The 19,427-nt window shown below is 42.1% G+C and overlaps 1 protein-coding gene across 1 annotated transcript in view; it reads right to left on the bottom strand.

Moving 5' to 3' along the window:
* Nucleotides 1-17,479: 17,479 nt before the first annotated feature.
* Nucleotides 17,480-19,427, bottom strand: part of TKT (transketolase) — a 33,868-nt gene continuing 31,920 nt past the window's right edge. The window contains exons 13-14 of the mRNA XM_081315905.1: nt 18,892-19,014; nt 17,480-17,871 (exon numbers count right to left, since the gene is read on the bottom strand). Coding sequence (XP_081172031.1) covers nt 17,684-17,871; nt 18,892-19,014 — 311 coding nt within the window. The 3' untranslated portion in view covers nt 17,480-17,683. The remainder of the gene's footprint in view (nt 17,872-18,891; nt 19,015-19,427) is intronic.

Here is a 19,427-nt window from a genome sequence, read left to right on the forward strand (position 1 = left end):
ATCTATCCAAGGCTTCTCTTGAATTTTGTGACTGTTACCAGAGAGGGATTTATTGTGGTGTAGCTCTGTCAGAATTCCAATGTCTATTCTCTTCCCTTGATGAGGCTTGAAACAATGAGATACTGCCAGAGAGTGGTAACAGATAAGTGGCATTTATCTAATAACGATGACAACTCTTTATTAGCATTACCCTTAGTATGGGTCAGGGGTCTGCAACCTTGACAACTTTAAGACTTGTGGACTTCAGCTCCCAGAATTCCTCAGACAGCTGGCTGAGTAATTCTGGGAGCCGAAGTCCACGAGTCTTAAAGTTGTCAAGGTTGCAGGCCCCTGGTATAGGTAGTCTTTTCTTAAGAACTCCCGTTTAGCAACCATTCAGATTATGTCAATAACCCAGGATTGTTAAATGAATAGTGCAGCTGTTAAGCAAATCTGGCTTTCCCCCATTGATTTTGCTTGTCGGAAACCAGCTGGGAAGATCGCAAGGGGCAATCAGATGACCACAGGATGCTGCAACTGTCAGTTGCCAAGCGCCTGACATTTGATTGTGGGACTCGGAGGATGCTGCCGTAGTTGAAAATGTGAGGAGTGGCCAGTGGTGGGATTCAAATACCCGAACAAATGGTTGTATTACTGTATGTGATATAGGCCTGGGCATCCGATGCCTAGAATTGACTTCCGGAAGTGGCATCATGCACTTCCGGTGGACTGTTCTAGGCCTGGGAGGCCTCCTCCAGGCTTCCAATGTCTAGAACGGACTTCCGGAAGTGGTATCCATGCACTTCTGGTGGGCCATTCTTCCAGAAGCAAGCCGGTTCTCCAAATTCAGGTAAATTTAGCTACCGATTCTCCCAAACTGATGTGAACCAGCTCAATCCCACCACTGGGAGTGGCCATAAATCACTTTTTTTAATGCACCATTGTAACTTCTAATGGTTGCTAAACCAAATCGTTTGAAGTCAACAACTATCTGCACCTTTCTTTTACTGCACTTGTCTCCAACATGAAAAGCAGTTGAAGGAGAAACTAAGGATGAAATTATTGGCCTTATTATTCCTTTTGTGGCAATCCATACTTTAAATCAAACCTTGTCTAATAATAAGTCCTTTTAAGTTTTTATCTTTCTTTGTGTTTCTATACCCCATAAGAATCTGTGAAGTAGATTGGCTGTGAACCAGCCCCCTCCAAAATTGCCAATCTACTATTAGGGGGTTTCACCCACTCTACTATCTGTGATAAACATCTCATTTTATGGTACAGTTTTAAATTTGGAATTTATATATAATGAGCTCTCTCTTTGGTTTCGTGTAGAGTTTTAACTCTAAACCTTTTTCCAATTCCATATGGATTTATTGATGTTTCTCGCCATCCTTGTGAGATTCTCTCTGAACTTCTGATTGGTGCCATTTGAAAAAAATAAGTAATTGATGCTGAATAATACATTCCGTTTTAGTAATTGCAATTGATTCTTACCAAGATAACTCCACTTTTCAAGGTCTTTTTTATTGCTTGCCTCTCTTTAATTTTGGTTTCTACATCTGCTTTTTTATTTTTAGATATTTTTTTACCCTGTCTTTATAATTTTTATATTCAGTGTAGCAAACATACCTTATACTCCCCCCATCTTCTATTTTCTCCACAACAACAACCTTGTGAGGTGGATTGGGCTGAGAGACAGTGACTGGCCCAAAGTCACCCAGCTCGCTTTCTTGTCTAGGGCAGCAGTAGAACTCACAGTCTCCTTGTTCCTAGCCTGGTGCCTTCACCAGTAGACCAAACAACTTTTAGCTCTTAAATTTAATTCCCTTTGCTGAGAGTCTGAAATTTCCAAAACATCTTCTATCTCATGATTTTTAAATTGTTGAGTTTCCTAGTCTCTTTTCAGACTCTCATATGTTTCTTACTATTTTGATATGTCTTGATTGTTGGTTTATACTTTTTTTTAATGTAGGTCCTCTTATTTCAGTTTTCAGCTGTTCAGCTTATTCCTCTAATATGTAGAACACTTTATCTTGTAACCGGTGAAATTGTTTGCTCATTTGCATGGACTTTTTAAACATCAGAATGATTTTGTCCAATTCTGATTCTTTAGATTGTCCAGATCCTTTTGAGTCTCTATCTCTCTTCCTAGGTTCAGGAGATATTTTACTTTTTTTATCTTTAAAAGATGAGAAAATGGTCTCCATATAAGTTATAACCTTCTATGTATACATTTACTGAGAAATCACAGACTTCCCCCCCACACACACACCTTTTTAAACAAAAAAAAGAACAATTTTTCAAATGCTAATCTTGTAAATATAATATTGTCTTTGGCTCCCTCTTGTGGCTTCTGTAATTCCTGCAACAATTATAAAGTGATCTGAAATATTTCAATAGAATGACAATCTTACAAATAAAGGCGAATATACATGTCCCAGGATAATGTTGCAGGATTCAAACTGGGTTGGCTAGAGAGAAGTTTCCTGAAAATGGGCTCCAGCATGAGTCCAAAAGCTCAGAAGAAAACATCTTTGTTTGCGGTGATCGACTGAGATTGGATCCTGCAGTATGACAATCTGCTCACTCTTCATAAGCGTCAGCATAATCAGTGCAGATTCCTTTAACTGCAGTTGATTCTATGAAAATGCTTTACAATCTATATCTAGCTTCTACTTCTTGTTATTTAACCCATGAAAAAGATATACATTATGCATAAATTAAAATTCAATCACAGGAAAGAAAAGTTTACTTATCAGCACAGTTTTCTCTTATGGATGTTTATAGAAGTTTTAAAGTTCTCTTGAAGTCCCCTTCTGTTTATCTAGCTTCCCCCACAATTGTAAATTCAACTAGAGAGGTGCAGTTTTCACTTTTAAGATAAATTCCTAAGATGAAAAATTTCTGAAGCTTTTGAAGCTGTCTCATCTCATGCCAGGAGGACTAGAAATCCAATTCAGTGGGGAAGAAAATGAATGCAGTAACATTTCAGAGAACACATTTATTATGAGTTTCTTTAGAACAATTAAGTAGGACTCTTAGAGCAGTTGAAAGACATGCTTTGCAATTCACAAGCACCTTCACAAGCATTACCGCAGCTTGTAACAGTGTGAGTCTGCTTCTGCCTCTCATCGGCTGCCTGCCTCTGTGTATGCATGCACAGTCACTTCATTTCCCTATCCAGAGGCAGGGTTGTCTGGTGGAAAACTTTTGAAGCAGTTAGACAAGCTGTTCATAAGAAATGGCTCCTTTAGGAATTCTAGTTTTGCATGGTAGAGACCGGTCGCGGGCTTGCAGATTTTCTGCACCCCCACGGTTAATTTCGCCCTGCCTGGGGACCCTAAATGGGTCTAAGTCACCCTGAAGAGGCAAAGAAGAAAGAAGGGTGCTCCAGCGATTCTGGAATGGCAGTGGCCGTTCCGTTCAACTTGGGGAAAGCCTTCCTGACAGGAAGAAAGGCTGTCCATATTGCATCAACCAGCCCAAGCTACTAGCAACCGAAGTCCAAAAGCACTAACCAGCACAACTGTGAACAGCGTGCTTGAAACTGGGTGAGGAATTTGATCTTCTCTTTTCTATTCTACATTTAATTTCCTGGAAAAGATCCCTCAGAAGCAAAATTCCTCCGAGGGGGATTTCTGCCCCACCCTTATACTAATGGAAGCGGCGAATTAATCTTTTTATGAAGGATCAAAATATATGGAAGTGAAAGAAATATAAAACCTGAAATTTAAAACTTAAATCTGGATAAATCTAAAATTGTTTCAATGGTTAAGATTCTCACTTAAAATATATTTTGGAAATTGAAAACAAATAGTTGCTGACACCAAGTGGTGGATGAAGATTATGACAGCTATGATTTTAATAAAAGACTTGGCAAAACCTGGGAAAAGTTAATCTGTGTTTGTGACCTTCCAAGTTTTAACAACAAAGAACAGCTGTGACAAAAAAAAGATAATAATCTGGGCTGTAGACAAAGAGAGAATTATAAATTTCAGAAAAAAACTTTTTTGAACTATTTGGATTACAAATATCTATTTAATTGGGACTCTAAAGCTATTTGCAGAGAAAAGAAAGGAAGAGAAAAACTCAAATTCTTAGCCATCATGGATCAGAGACATGTAGAAAGAACATATCAAGAAAACATAAATACTTCACAGGAGGACATACTGGATCTAATTCAAACAACGATGACTTTAAACCACAAAGAAATCCAAAACAACTTTGAAAATATAATTCAATCTATTTCTAAGTTAACTCTCCCCTTCATGGATTACTGCCTTGTCGTGGCGAAGGGGCTTGTGTAATTCAATGAAGCTATGAGCTATGCCGTGCAGGGCCACCCAAGACGGAAAGGTCATAGCAGAGAGTTCTGACAAAACGTGATCCACTGGAGAAGGAAATGGCAACCCACTCCAGTATCTTTGCCATGAAAACCCTATGGACAGTACCAAAAGGCAAAACGATATGACGCTGGAAGATGAGCCCCTCAGGTCGGAAGGTGTCCAATATGCTACTGGGGAAGAGCAGAGGGCTAGTACTAGTAGCGCCAGAAAGAATGAAGCGACTGGGCCAAAGCCGAAAGGACGCTCAGCTGTGGATATGTCTGGTGGTGAAAGGAAAGTCCGATGCTGTAAAGATTTTTTCTCCATAGGAACCTGGAATGTAAGATCCATGAATCAAGGCAAGCTGGACGTGGTCAAACAAGAGATGACAAGACTGAACATCGACATCTTAGGTATCAGCGAACTAAAATGGACAGGAATGGGTGAATTTAATTCAGATGACCATCAGGTATACTACTGCGGGCAAGAATCCCTCAGAAGAAATGGAGTAGCCTTCATAGTCAATAAAAGAGTAGGAAAAGCAATACTGGGATACAATCCTCAAAATGACAGAATGATCTCAGTTCGAATCCAAGGCAAACCATTCAATATCACAGTGTAGTCCAAGTCTATGCCCCAACCACCGGTGCTGAAGAGGATGAAATTGACCGGTTCTATGAAGCCCTACAGCACCTTATAGAACTAACACCAAAAAATGATGTCCTTATCATCATGGGGGATTGGAATGCTAAAGTAGGAAGCCAAAAGATAACCAGAATAACAGGCAAGTTTGGCCTTGGAGTACAAAATGAAGCAGGGCACAGGCTGATAGAATTTTGTCAAGAGAATACGATGGTCATAGCAAACACTCTTTTCCAACAACCCAAGAGACGGCTCTATACATGGACATCACCAGACGGTCAACATAGAAATCAGATTGACTATATGCTCTGCAGCCAAAGATGGAGAAGCTCTATACAGTCAGTAAAAACAAGACCAGGAGCTGACTGTGGCTCAGACCATGAGCTTCTTGTTGCAAAGTTTAGGCTTAAACTGAAGAAAGTAGGGAAAAGCACCAGGCCAGTCAGGTATGAATTAAATCATATCCCCGTTGAATATACAGTAGAGGTGACAAATAGATTTAAGGAATTAGATCTGATAGACAGAGTGCCTGAAGAACTATGGACAGAGGTTCGCAACATTGTACAAGAGGTAGCAACCAAAACCATCCCAAAGAAAAAGAAATGCAAGAAAGCAAAATGGCTGTCTGAGGAAGCTTTGCAAATAGCTGAGGAAAGGAGGGAAGCAAAAGGCAAGGGAGAAAAAGAAAGATATGCCCAATTGAATGCAGAATTCCAGAGAATAGCTAGAAGAGATAAGAATGCCTTCTTAAATGAACAGTGCAAAGAAATAGAAGAAAACAATAGAATAGGGAGGACCAGAGATCTTTTCAAGAAAATTGGAGAGATGAAGGGAACGTTCAATGCAAAAATGGGCATGATAAAGGACCAAAATGGCAGGGACCTAACAGAGGCAGAAGAGATTAAGAAGAGGTGGCAAAATTACACAGAAGAACTATACAAGAATGAGCTTAACGTCCCTGATAATCACAATGAGGTGGTCACTGACCTCGAGCCAGACATCCTAGAATGTGAAGTGAAGTGGGCCTTAGAAAAGCTGAGCAACAACAAAGCTAGTGGAGGTGACAGTATTCCAGCTGAGCTATTCAAAATCTTAAAAGACGATGCAGTAAAAGTGCTACACTCAATTTGCCAGCAAATTTGGAAAACTCAACAGTGGCCACAGGATTGGAAAAGATCAGTTTACATTCCAATTCCAAAGAAAGGCAGTGCCAAAGAATGTTCAAACTATCGCACCATTGCACTCATTTCTCATGCTAGTAAAGTTATGCTTAAAATCCTACAAGCTAGACTCCAGCAGTATGTGGATCGAGAACTACCAGAAGTACAGGCAGGATTTCGAAGAGGCAGAGGAACTAGAGATCAAATAGCCAACATACGCTGGATCATGGAGAAAGCTAGAGAGTTCCAGAAAAACATCTACTTCTGCTTCATTGACTATGCTAAAGCCTTTGATTGTGTGGATCATAACAAACTGTGGCAAGTTCTTAAAGAGATGGGAGTACCAGAACATCTTATTTGTCTCTTGAGAAACCTATATGCGGGCCAAGAAGCAACAGTGAGAACTGGACACGGAACCACTGATTGGTTCCAAATTGGGAAAGGAGTCCGGCAAGGCTGTATACTGTCGCCTTGCCTATTTAACTTATATGCAGAGCACATCATGAGAAAGGCAGGGCTAGATGAATCAAAAGTTGGAATTAAGATTGCTGGAAGAAATATCAACAACCTAAGATATGCAGATGATACCACTCTAATGGCAGAAAGTGAAGAGGAACTGAAGAGTCTCTTGTTGCGAGTGAAGAAGGAGAGTGCAAAAGTTGGGTTGAAACTAAACATTAAGAAAACCAAGATCATGGCATCCGGCCCTCTCAATTCCTGGCAAATAGATGGGGAAGAAATGGAAGTAGTGACAGATTTTATTTTCCTGGGCTCCAAGATCACTGCAGATGGGGACTGTAGTCAAGAAATTAAAAGATGCTTGCTCCTCGGGAGGAAAGCCATGGCAAATCTAGACAGCACACTAAAAAGCAGAGACATCACCCTGTCAACAAAAGTGCGTATAGTCAAGGCTATGGTCTTCCCAGTTGCAATGTATGGCAGTGAAAGTTGGACCATAAGAAAGGCTGAGCGCAAAAGAATTGAGGCCTTTGAACTCTGGTGCTGGAGAAGACTCCTGCGAGTCCCTTGGACTGCAAGGCGATCAAACCGGTCAGTCCTAGAGGAGATCAATCCTGACTGCTCTTTAGAAGGCCAGATCCTGAAGCTAAAACTCAAATACTTTGGCCACCTAATGAGGAGGAAGGACTCACTGGAGAAGAGCCTAATGCTGGGAAAGATTGAGGGCAATAGAAGAAGGGGACGACAGAGAATGAGGTGGCTGGATGGAGTCACTGAAGCAGTAGGCGTGAGCTTAAATGGACTCCAGAAGTTGGCAGAGGACAGGAAAGCCTGGAGGAACATTGTCCATAGGGTCGCGATGGGTCGGACACGACTTCGCAACTAACAACAACAACAACAAGTTAACTCTATAACAACAAAATTCCCAGAAAACAACAACAGAGAAGGAGCAGATAAAACAGATAAATGAATATAGAATTGAGAATAGAGATTTAAAGATGGAACTTAACAAAACAAGGAAACATGATTTAATCCTAGTGGGAAAAAATTCACAAGAATTAGAAAAAACAACTTACCGTATCCTTTAAAACTACAAAATAAATCTGAGGAGAAGAAAACAGATTGGATAAAATGGATTGTAGAGATGTCAGAAACATCAGAGAGAAAGGAAATAATAAGAGAAGCGGAGAGAAAGAAAAAGATTTTCAACAAACGTGGAAAGGCAGAAGCCCCGTACAAAGACACTTCACCTTTTTATACAGTATGTACAGCAACATTTACGAGCATACGGAAAAACTTTTTGATTCAGTAAAATAGATTGATTAAGAAAGATACTGGGCAAAGGAGAAAGACTAAAGTGGAAACCAAGAAAATAGATGATGGGACTTACCAGAAAGAATACTTAAAAAGAAACATTTCTTTAAATGTGGTTAAAGAAATAGAAACATTTTGGAATATATATGTCATTCTAAGAAGGATGAATTCCCTAAATAATATAGTATGCTTTCCCCCCCTTTTTGTTAATGGTGACCCTAATTGGACTATTCCTCCAATGGGATTATCCCATGTATTTTACCACGAAAGATAGATAGGGCAGGCTAGAAAAGTCAGTGCCCTCCTAACCATATCCAAGCACTCCGAATTTGTTGGTGACATCCATTTTGTTCTATGTGGTCATGGTGACCTAATCCTAACCCTAAGCGGAATTTTCCTCCAATAGGATTTTCCCATGAAAGATAGTGCAGGCTAGAAACGTCAGTGCCCTCCTAACCATACCCAAGCACTCTGAATTTTTTGGTTATATCCATTTTGCTCTATGGATTATAGAAATCAATTGTTAAGTATTGTTTTACAAATGTAACCCAGAGAACACACTGTTCACCAATTATTGTCATTTATGTTTTTCAAAAAATCAATAAAATATATTACATAAAAAAAGAAATGGCTCCTTTAATGTCTTAAGAAAGGGTGTTTTGTGTATACTAATACAGTTTGTGAAATGACCTTTTGAATGCTTTGCACAATCCCGCAACTAGGGGTTCTACAAATGACCAGAATATGATTAAATTACATATGCCAATTATATATAAATCAACACTTTTCTGTTTATTCATTCTAAGGAGGAAATCTATTGTAGCTCCTACATTCCTCCACTTTACTAGTACAATCATTGTGACAAAAGAATCTCCTGGCTTCAGTTCACATATTCTAAAACACAAGTAAAGAACTTATCTCAAGTCTTACCTAGTGGCGATGAAAGCGGCAAAGCGTGTCTACTTTTCTGCTCTCATTGCGTCCGCAGATAACCACCCAAGCGCCCTGTTTAGAGTGACCCGCTCCCTGTTTAATTAGGGACCGAGGGATGACCCCTTGCAGGGTAGGGCTGAGGAATTTGTACAGTATCTGCAGGACAAAATTGCTCAGATCCGGACTGGCTTGGACTCCGACTGGGCAAAATCCAGCGGAGTGGAGAGGGCAGGTCTTGATCATACCATTTGGGGTGAGATTGACCCTGTGACTCTGGATGATGTGGACAGGATCATGCATAGACTGAGCACTACAACTTGTTTACTGTAGCCATGTCCCTCCTGGCTGGTTTCAGCCGCCTGGGAGGTGACAGGGGGCTGGCTCCAGGCAGTTGTTAATGCTTCTTTGATGGAGGGTGTCTTCCCCTCCGCCTTAAAAGAGGCGGTGGTGAGGCCCCTCCTCAAGAAGCCTGCTCTGGACCCGGCCTCGTTGAATAACTACCGTCCTGTCTCCAACCTTCACTTTGTAGCGAAGGTTGTTGAGTGTTGTGGTGCATCAGCTCCTGCAATTCCTGGATGAAGTGGACTATCTGGACCCGTACCAGTCTGGTTTCAGACCCGGCTACAGCATGGAAACGGCATTGGTCGCACTGGTGGATGATCTCTGGTGGGCCCGGGACAGGGGCTGTTCCTCTGTCCTGGTCCTACTTGACCTCTCAGCGGCTTTTGATACCATCGACCATGGTATCCTGCTGCGACGGCTCAAGGGGTTGGGAGTGGGAGGCACTGTTTTACGGTGGTTTTCCTCCTACCTCTTGGGCCGCTCGCAGTTTGTATTGGCAGGGGGACAGAGATCTACCCCGAGGCCCCTCACTTGTGGGGTGCCTCAGGGGTCGGTTCTCTCCCCCCTCCTGTTTAAAATCTATATGAAGCCGCTGGGTGAGATCATCTGTGGCTTTGGGGTGAGGTATCACCAATATGCGGATGATACCCAGTTGTTCATCTCCACCCCAAGCCAACCCAGTGATGCCCTTGACATGATGTCTCAGTGCCTGGAGGCAGTGCGGGTCTGGATGGGAAGGAACAGGCTCAGGCTTAACCCCTCCAAGACTGAGGGGCTGTGGATACCGGCATCTCGTATTGTCCAACAAGTTCCATCTCTTTTGATGGGGGGGAGGTATTGCCCCCCTCAGAAAGGGCTCGCAACTTGGGTGTCCTCCTGGATTCATGGCTTAATTTGGAAGATCATCTAACGACCGTGACCAGGGGGGCCTTTGCACAGGTTCGCCTAGTGCGCCAGTTGTGCCCCTTTTTGGACCGAGATGCCCTATGCACAGTTACCCAGGCACTCGTCACTTTTTGCCTGGATTACTGCAATGCTCTTTACATGGGGCTGCCCTTGAAGAGCACCCGGAGGCTTCAACTGATGCAAAATGCGGCCGTGCGGGTGCTTATAGGAGTATCTCGGTACTCCCATGTTACACCACTCCTGTGCGAGCTGCATTGGGTTCCAGTTACCCTCCGAGTGTGATTCAAGGTGCTGGTAATTACCTTTAAAGCCCTGCATGGCTTAGGCCCGGGGTACTTGCGAGACCACCTGCTGCCATTGTGAACCTCCCATCGCCCGGTTCGCTCCCACAGAGTCGGCCTCCTCAGGGTTCCGTCGGCCAGGCAATGCCGGCTGGCGACCCCCAGGGGGAGAGCCTTCTCTGTGGGTGCGCTGACCCTCTGGAATAAGTTGCCTCCAGAGCTGCGGATGGCCCCTGACCTTCGGTCCTTCCGCCGTGACCTGAAGACTTGGTTGTTCCAACAAGCGGGCCTGGACTGACTACGATTTTTAATTAGGCTTTTACTGGGTTAAATTGTTTTGTAATTTTGTATTTATTGTTTAATTCTCTTTTAAAATTTTTACTCTATGTTTTTTAATTTTTATTGTTGTGAGCCGCCCTGAGTCTTCAGGGAGAAGGGTGGCATATAAATTTAATAAAATGAAATGAAATGAATGAAACACAAAGCAGTTTGAGATAAGAAGAAATTGACTTAATGTCTGTGAACCCATTCATTATAGATTATAATGTTTTGGCTTATTGGGATATGTCAAACTAGCTGAATGAGATTTGTTCAGGAATAAAACTCGGTAGTGTAATGGGATGTGTGAAATAAAACTAACTTTTAATTTTGAAACTCTAAGCAGCAATGCATACAGATCAATGGATGTGGGTTTGTTCCTGCTGGAATGTTATTAGTTTTGAGTCATTTGCATTTAAACTGTCATTGATTTGATTTCTGAGGGATTGAAATCTATCGGAATCCATCAGGCAAAACTAGAGGCATGGTAATAGTCTAATATATGCAGGAGTTTTTGCAATCTCAATGAACAATATCAACAACAGAGTTGTGGGAGTTGGGCAGCATACAAGTTTAATAAATTATTATTGTTTATTTACTTTATTCATAACCCATCCATTCCTGGTAATGTTGTTGTTGTTAGCTGCGAAGTCGTGTCCGACCCATCGCGACCCCATGGACAACGTTCCTCCAGGCCTTCCTGTCCTCTACCATCTTCTGGAGTCCATTTAAGCTCACGCCTACTGCTTCACTGACTCCATCCAGCCACCTCATTCTCTGTCGTCCCCTTCTTCTATTGCCCTCAATCTTTCCCAGCATTAGGCTCTTCTCCAGTGAGTCCTTAGTTCTCATTAGGTGGCCAAAGTATTTGAGTTTCAACTTCAGGATCTGGCCTTCTAAAGAGCAGTCAGGGTTGATCTCCTCTAGGACTGACCGGCTTGATCGCCTTGCAGTCCAAGGGACTCGCAGGAGTCTTCTCCAGCACCATAGTTCAAAGGCCTCAAATCTTTTGCGCTCAGCCTTTCTTATGGTTCAACTTTCACTGCCATACATTGCAACTGGGAAGACCATCGCCTTGACTATACGCACTTTTGTTGGCAGGGTGATGTCTCTGCTTTTTAGTGTGCTGTCTAGATTTGCCATTGCTTTCCTCCCCAGGAGCAAGCGTCTGGAGTCTAGCTTGTAGGATTTTAAGCATAATTTTACTAGCATGTGAAATGAGTGAAATGGTGCGATAGTTTGAACATTCTTTGGCACTGCCTTTCTTTGGAATTGGAATATAAACTGATGTTTTCCAATCCTGTGGCCACTGTTGAGTTTTCCAGATTTGCTGGCAAATTGAGTGTACCACTTTTACTGCATCGTCTTTTAAGATTTTGAATAGCTCAGCTGGAATACTGTCACCTCCACTAGCTTTGTTGTTGCTCAGTTTTTCTAAGGCCCACTTCACCACATTCTAGGATGTCTGGCTCGAGTTCAGTGACCACCTCATTGTGATTATCAGGGACATTAAGCTCATTCTTGTATAGTTCTTCTGTGTAATTTTGCCACCTCTTCTTAATCTCTTCTGCCTCTGTTAGGTCCCTGCCATGCCTGTCTATGCCATCCTCTCTTGGCTTGTTGGAAAAGAGTGTTTGCTATGACCATCGTATTCTTTTGACAAAATTCTATCAGCCTGTGCCCTGCTTCATTTTGTACTCCAAGGCCAAACTTGCCTGTTATTCCGATTATCTTTTGGCTTCCTACATTAGCATTCCAATCCCCCATGATGATAAGGACATCATTTTTTGGTGTTAGTTCTATAAGGTGCTGTAGGGCTTTATAGAACCGGTCAATTTCATCCTCTTCAGCACCAGTGGTTGGGGCATAGACTTGGACTACTGTGATATTGAATGGTTTGCCTTGGATTCGAACTGAGATCATTCTGTCATTTGGGGGATTGTATCCCAATATTTCTTGGCTACAGTCCCCATCTGCAGTGATCTTGGAGCCCAGGAAAATAAAATCTGTCACTACCTCCATTTCTTCCCCATCTATTTGCCAGGAATTGAGAGGGCCAGATGCCATGATCTTGGTTTTCTTAATGTTTAATTTCAATCCAAGTTTTGCACTCTCCTTCTTCACCCGCAACAAGAGGCTCTTTAGTTCTTCTTCACTTTCTGCCATTAGAGTGGTATCATCTGCATATCTTAGGTTGTTGATGTTTCTTCCGGCAATCTTAATTCCAACTTTTGATTCATCTAGCCCTGCCTTTCTCATGATGTGCTCTGCATATAAGTTAAACAGGCAAGGCGACAGTATACAGCCTTGCCGGACTCCTTTCCCAATTTTGAACCAATCAGTGGTTCCGTGTCCAGTTCTCACTGTTGCTTCTTGGCCCGCATATAGATTTCTCAAGAGACAAATAAGATGGTCTGGTATGCCCATCTCTTTAAGGACTTGCCACAGTTTGTTATGATCCACACAATCAAAGGCTTTAGCATAGTCAATGAAGCAGAAGTAGATGTTTTTCTGGAACTCTCTAGCTTTCTCCATGATCCAGCGTAAGTTAGCAATTTGATCTCTAGTTCCTCTGCCTCTTCGAAATCCTGCCTGTACTTCTGGTAGTTCTTGATCCACATACTGCTGAAGTCTAGCTTGTAGGATTCGGGAGGAAAGCCATGGCAAATCTAGACAGCACACTAAAAAGCAGAGACATCACCCTGTCAACAAAAGTGCGTATAGTCAAGGCTATGGTCTTCCCAGTTGCAATGTATGGCAGTGAAAGCTGGACCATAAGAAAGGCTGAGCGCCAAAGAATTGAAGCCTTTGAACTATGGTGCTGGAGAAGACTCCTGCGAGTTACTTGGACTGCAAGGCGATCAAACCGGTCAGTCCTAGAGGAGATCAACCCTGACTGCTCTTTAGAAGGCCAGATCCTGAAGCTAAAACTCAAATACTTTGGCCACCTAATGAGAAGGAAGGACTCACTGGAGAAGAGCCTAATGCTGGGAAAGATTGAGGGCACTAGAAGAAGGGGACGACAGAGAATGAGGTGGCTGGATGGAGTCACTGAAGCAGTAGGCGTGAGCTTAAATGGACTCCAGAAGATAGTAGAGGACAGGAAGGCCTGGAGGAACATTGTCCATAGGGTCGCGATGGGTCGGACACGACTTCGCAACTAACAACAACAACAACATCCCAATATTGCTTTTCCTACTCTTTTATTGACTATGAAGGCTACTCCATTTCTTCTGAGGGATTCTTGCCTGCAGTAGTATACCTGATGGTCATCTGAATTAAATTCACCCATTCCTGTCCATTTTAGTTCGCTGATTCCTAAGATGTCGATGTTCAGTCTTGTCATCTCTTGTTTGACCACGTCCAGCTTTCCTTGATTCATGGATCTTACATTCCAGGTTCCTATGGAGAAAAAATCTTTACAGCATCGGACTTTCCTTTCACCACCAGACACATCCACAGCTGAGCGTCCTTTCGGCTTTGGCTCAGTCACTTCATTCTTTCTGGTGCTACTAGTACTAGCCCTCTGCTCTTCCCCAGTAGCATATTGGACGCCTTCTGACCTGAGAGGCTCATCTTCCAGCGTCATATCTTTTTTCCTTTTGGTATTGTCCATGGGGTTTTCATGGCAAAGATACTGGGGTGGGTTGCCATTTCCTTCTCCAGTGGATCACGTTTTGTCAGAACTCTCTGCTATGACCTTTCCGTCTTGAGTGGCCCTGCACATCATAGCTCATAGCTTCATTGAATTACGCAAGCCCCTTCGCCACGACAAGGCAGTAATCCATGAAGGGGCCTGGTAACGTTATTTAATGATTTAATTCAATCTTTTGAATTTCCATATTTGGAATTGAATTCTACACCATTAGTTCCTCACTATTAGTTCTTTCTCCTCCCTCTTAACACGATAAAAGAATAACAGAATAGCAGAATTGGAAGGGACCTTGCTCAAGCAGGAAACCCTATATCATTTCAGACAAATGGTTGTCCAATCTCCTCTTAAAAACCTCCAGCACTGGAGCATCCACAACTTCTGGAGGTAGGTTGTTCCACTGATTAATTGTTCTATGAGGAAATTTCTCCTTAGTTCTAGGTTGCTTCTCTCCTGGATTACCGTGTTTCTCCGAAAATATTATTTTTCCCCCGACACCTGCCTCACCTTGTGGCGGCAGCACCAACAGCCCCATTCAGTCAGAGTCCGGGTGGACACCAGCCCACTTCTACAGCCACCTGCAGCCGCTCGCAGCAGGAGGCCACTTGGCCCACTACACCGTGCCACCACAAGGCGAGGTATGTGGGGGAGGGGGTGGAGCTCCCCCGAGTGCCCCATAAGCGCCCAAACACTTTTTGCCCAGCGGGAGACTGGAGGTTTTGTCTGCTTGCGGATGGGGTGTTTGGGAATGGGGATAATTTCTCCATTCCCAAGTGCCCCATTTGCAAGTAGATGAAGCTTCCAGTCTCCGCCCTTTCTCTGTCCAGGTGAAAAGTGTTTGGGCACCTATGGGGCGTTTGGAGATGGAGCAAATTGCTCAGTTTTTAAGTGCCCCATTCACAAGCAGACGAAGCTCCCGGTCTCCCTCTGGGCAAAAAGTACGTGGCTCTTCTGGATCTCCCCGTCTCTGCCTCCGCACTCGGACTTACCTGTGCTGCACTACCTGGGCTGCAGCTGCTGCCAGACTGTCGGGCCCTGCACACTCGCTGTCGCTTGTGTTGGCCACCCCCACCTCCTGGGCTTATTTTTGGGGTAGGGCTTATATTAGGCGTACCCCCAAAAAATCAGGCCAGGGCTTATTTTTGGGCTGGGTATTATTTTCGGGAAAACAGAGATTACATCCATTGTTTCTTGTCCTACCTTCAGGTGCTTTGGTGAATAGGTTGACTGCCTCTTCTCTTGGTTGCCCCTTAGATATTGGAACACTGCTATCATGTCACCCCTTGTCCTTCTTTTCATTAATCCTTCTTTTGATTGCTTACATTTACTTAAGGCAGCAATGGGTATCCTGTGGACTTCAATACCTTGCTGTATTAAACTTTTCTGCATTATTGACCATTGGCAATGCTGCCCGAGGCTGCTGCAGCATAGTTCAACAAATTCAGTGGTGATGGATGGGTGGGGCACTGGGTCGCATGCTGTGAGAAGCACTGATGAATAAGCCAATTTATTGACCGTTTCATTAAAAGATGGTAATGTGATTCCCTACCCAAGTTGTTTTATAAGGGTTTAAATTAGACTGCCTATTTTTCCTGTTGTTCTGTTATGGTCCATTCAATCAATAAATTCTTACTGAGGCCAACTGCAGTACAGAGTTGGGAATTCTCTATTCTTCATATTCCTCCTATCGTGACATATTAGCCCATGCCAGTCCCTCCCAGGAAGCCACCCAGCCACTTGTAGCCACTGATGGCCACTGTCCATTGCTAGACTACTTCAGTTGTGATTGTTGCTATGGTGTTTTTTATGCCCCTTCCACAATCCTACAGTTGTCTCCCAGGCACCTTTTGTTGTGCATAGCAGCAAAAGCACAATCTCTTGGTTTGTATGGAGGAATCTGAGAATGAGATGGAAATGAGAGGAGCACAAAGCAAGATGTTACATTATCTATCTCTCATCTATCTATCAATCTATCAATCTATCAATCTATCTATCTATCTATCTATCTATCTATCTATCTATCTATCTCTATCATCTCTCTTTCTCTCTCTCATCTATCTTTTCATTTTATATTGCATAACGGGATAATTATTGATTGGATAATTTATCTGCTAGCTGTAAACTATCCATCACATATGTTTGGCTATAAAGTAGTGTACCTACACTACTAAATTTTTGAGAAGAACTTAAAATAGTTGATCATCCTGAAAACACTATATGTATTTCGTTCTTATCAAATTGCAGCCTGAACTGAGTTGGTGCTCCAAGCTATTTTCTTTTGCATGGTCACTCATAAAAATGCTTCTAGCAGAACATTTCAGAGTGAAATAAAGTTAAGTAAGAATTAAAGTTAGTTAAGTAATGGTATCTTGATATGCAATGTTTGAGCTCAGCCCTGAGTTGACTTTCTGGATAATGTTGAAAATATCCAATGCTTTAAACCAATGCTATACAGGTTTGTCTGTTAAGTATTTTAACTAATTTCATCTTGTAGAGAATAATGTGTGAGTCCATTTTGCTCTCTGAGCTTGGTTATTTGCTAGCAGAATGATCCATTACCCAATTAGGTAACATCAGCCTGAGCACACAAAGTTTGTTCTTTTAGTTCTTTTGTTTTTCAAAAATCAAATTATTGGTGAATGAAACTGTTAAAAAGAAAGTGAATAGTAATAGCCTATGCATGTTCAACACGCTTACTTGTGGGCAAGATTACACAAAATTGCAGCTGAAGTTACACTTGAAAGATCTTGTAATATTGAGAGTTCTAAAAATATTGCAGTAATTGAAACAGACACACTGGGTATTAGTGGCATTTGTAAAGGAGATAAATGACAACACATTGATTATATAGTACACAAATGACATAATTTAGGTATTTGCCTCAGAAACAAGACACAGATCATTTACAATTGTATAACCAACCTTTCCACTAGCAGTGTTTCAGATTCAATCAAAACTATCCCAAAAACATTCTGTAAAGAAAAATGGTTTACTTTTTTGTAAATTTGTGCCACTCCTTGCTCCACTATAGGCTGATGTGAATGGTGTATGTATAGTATATTCAATCAATGTATGAAAATGTAAAGTTACTGCTGCAAACCATGTATGCTTTGCAATTTGATATTCTGGGAGAATGAATCTAGAAGATAATATTTCACGTTTTATGCTACACATGCAGGTTTCCAAACAATTCCAGTATTCTAATACAAAGTATTTTTTGACAAGACAGACAACCTTTTCCAGAAATGTTTACTTTTATTAGAACTCTTTGCATATAGTTTTAAACATGTACTCAAATGTTACAGTACTCTATTAAAAAAAGATTCTGCAAAATAAAGATCCAATCACGATTCAGCGTGTTACAGGTTCAAATTACTCAGCGTTCCTTGATTTGGACACTACCGCCTTCACTGCCTGGATGATGGCATCCTTATCGATGCCAAACAACTTGAGCAGTTCATTTGGCTTCCCGCTTCTTGGCATATGAGTGACAGCCAAGCGACGGACCACAATCCCTGGTTCACCAATCAGAGCAGCAGATACAGCTTCTCCAATGCCACCTAAGGAGGTATGACATACAGAAGCCAGTAAGTGAAGCGCTTATTTTTAGTAAGCAACTAATTATTAGAAATCAAAGAAAAATAACCTGAGTCATTTAGAGGAGTCAGGCGTTTATAAAGTTAGTGTTTATAAAGTTACTGTTTTTACTGTGGTGGTGCAGTGGTTAGAATGTAGTACTGCTGGCTAATTCTGCCCACTGCCAACAGTTCGGCCGTTTGATTCTCACGGGCTCAATGTTGACTCAGCCTTCCATTCTTCCCAGGTCGGTAAAATGAGGACCCAGATTGTTGGGGGCAATGTACTGACTCAGTAAACCGCTTAGAGAGGGCTGTAAAGCACTGTGAAGAGGTATGTAATTCTAAGTGCTACTGCTATAGTGCTATGAAAGGCCTTTCCTTAAAATGTTTTTAAAACAAGACGATAAGTTTGAATCTCAAGAGAACAGTTGGTCAGTGGAACTAAGCTTGAGGCAAGAGCCATGCATGTGGACAAGTACAGGTGGTCCTCAACTTACAACAGTTTGCTGAGTGACCGTTCAAAGTCACAATGGCATGAAAAAAGTGTCTCTTCACTCTTGCAACAATTGCAGCACTTGGCAACTGAACTGGTTATGACGGTTGCAAGGTTCTGGGGGGGGATGTCACGTGATCCCCTTTTGCGACCTTCTGACAAATGAAGTCAGTGGGGAAGCCAGATTTACTTAACAAGCACGTTACTAACTTATCATCAAGTGCAGTGATTCACTTAATAACTGTGGCAAGATAGATTGCAAAATGCGGCAAAACTCGCTTAACAAATGTTTCAGTTAGCCACAGAATTGTTTGGGTTCAACTGTTGTTGTAAGTCGAGGACCACCTGTATTCTTTCCTTCGAGGACAGCAGCACCTTCTGTCTCAGGCAAATAAAAAAAAAACAAAAAACACCCCAGCCTTGATGCAGAGTGGTAGAAGAGGGACTGGACATTGATTATGCAACGCATTTGAATAGTGAAGAGACTCCTTCGTCACCTTCCAGCCTACCTTCAGGGTAATGGTCCTCCACTGTGATAATTCTGCCTTTTGTTTCTCTTGCACTTTTAAGTATAGTTTCTGAATCCAGAGGTTTTATAGTGAATGGGTCGATCACTCTGATAGTAATTTTTTCTGTGAATGAGAAATAAAAATACAGTTATGTAATGCAATACGTGCCTCACAAACTGCAAATCAAGAAACTTCCTTTTCCACCCCCCAAAAAATGCAAACATTCAACCACAACTGGTTTTAGTGCATTAATTATGAGATCTTAGGGAAGTACTGAATACCCAGAATAATCTTAAATGTATTTATGTTTCTATATCTTTCAAGTATATAAATCAGATCTGTATTTCTCCAGCCTTTTGAAAGAGAATATTCGTATCTTCCAATTCTCACATCTCTCCAACTTTCATGTTACCACTTTGTCCAGGGATTGTTTATACGACACAAAATCAGATGAGAAAGTCCCAATTTAATTGGCCATTTTGAGCACTGTGCCTGACAAGAGAGTTGCAGACAATGTTTTTCTATTGGATCCTCCA

Source organism: Vipera berus, assembly GCF_964194415.1.
Source record: "Vipera berus genome assembly, chromosome: 2".
In the NCBI taxonomy this organism is placed as follows: Eukaryota; Metazoa; Chordata; class Lepidosauria; order Squamata; family Viperidae; genus Vipera; species Vipera berus.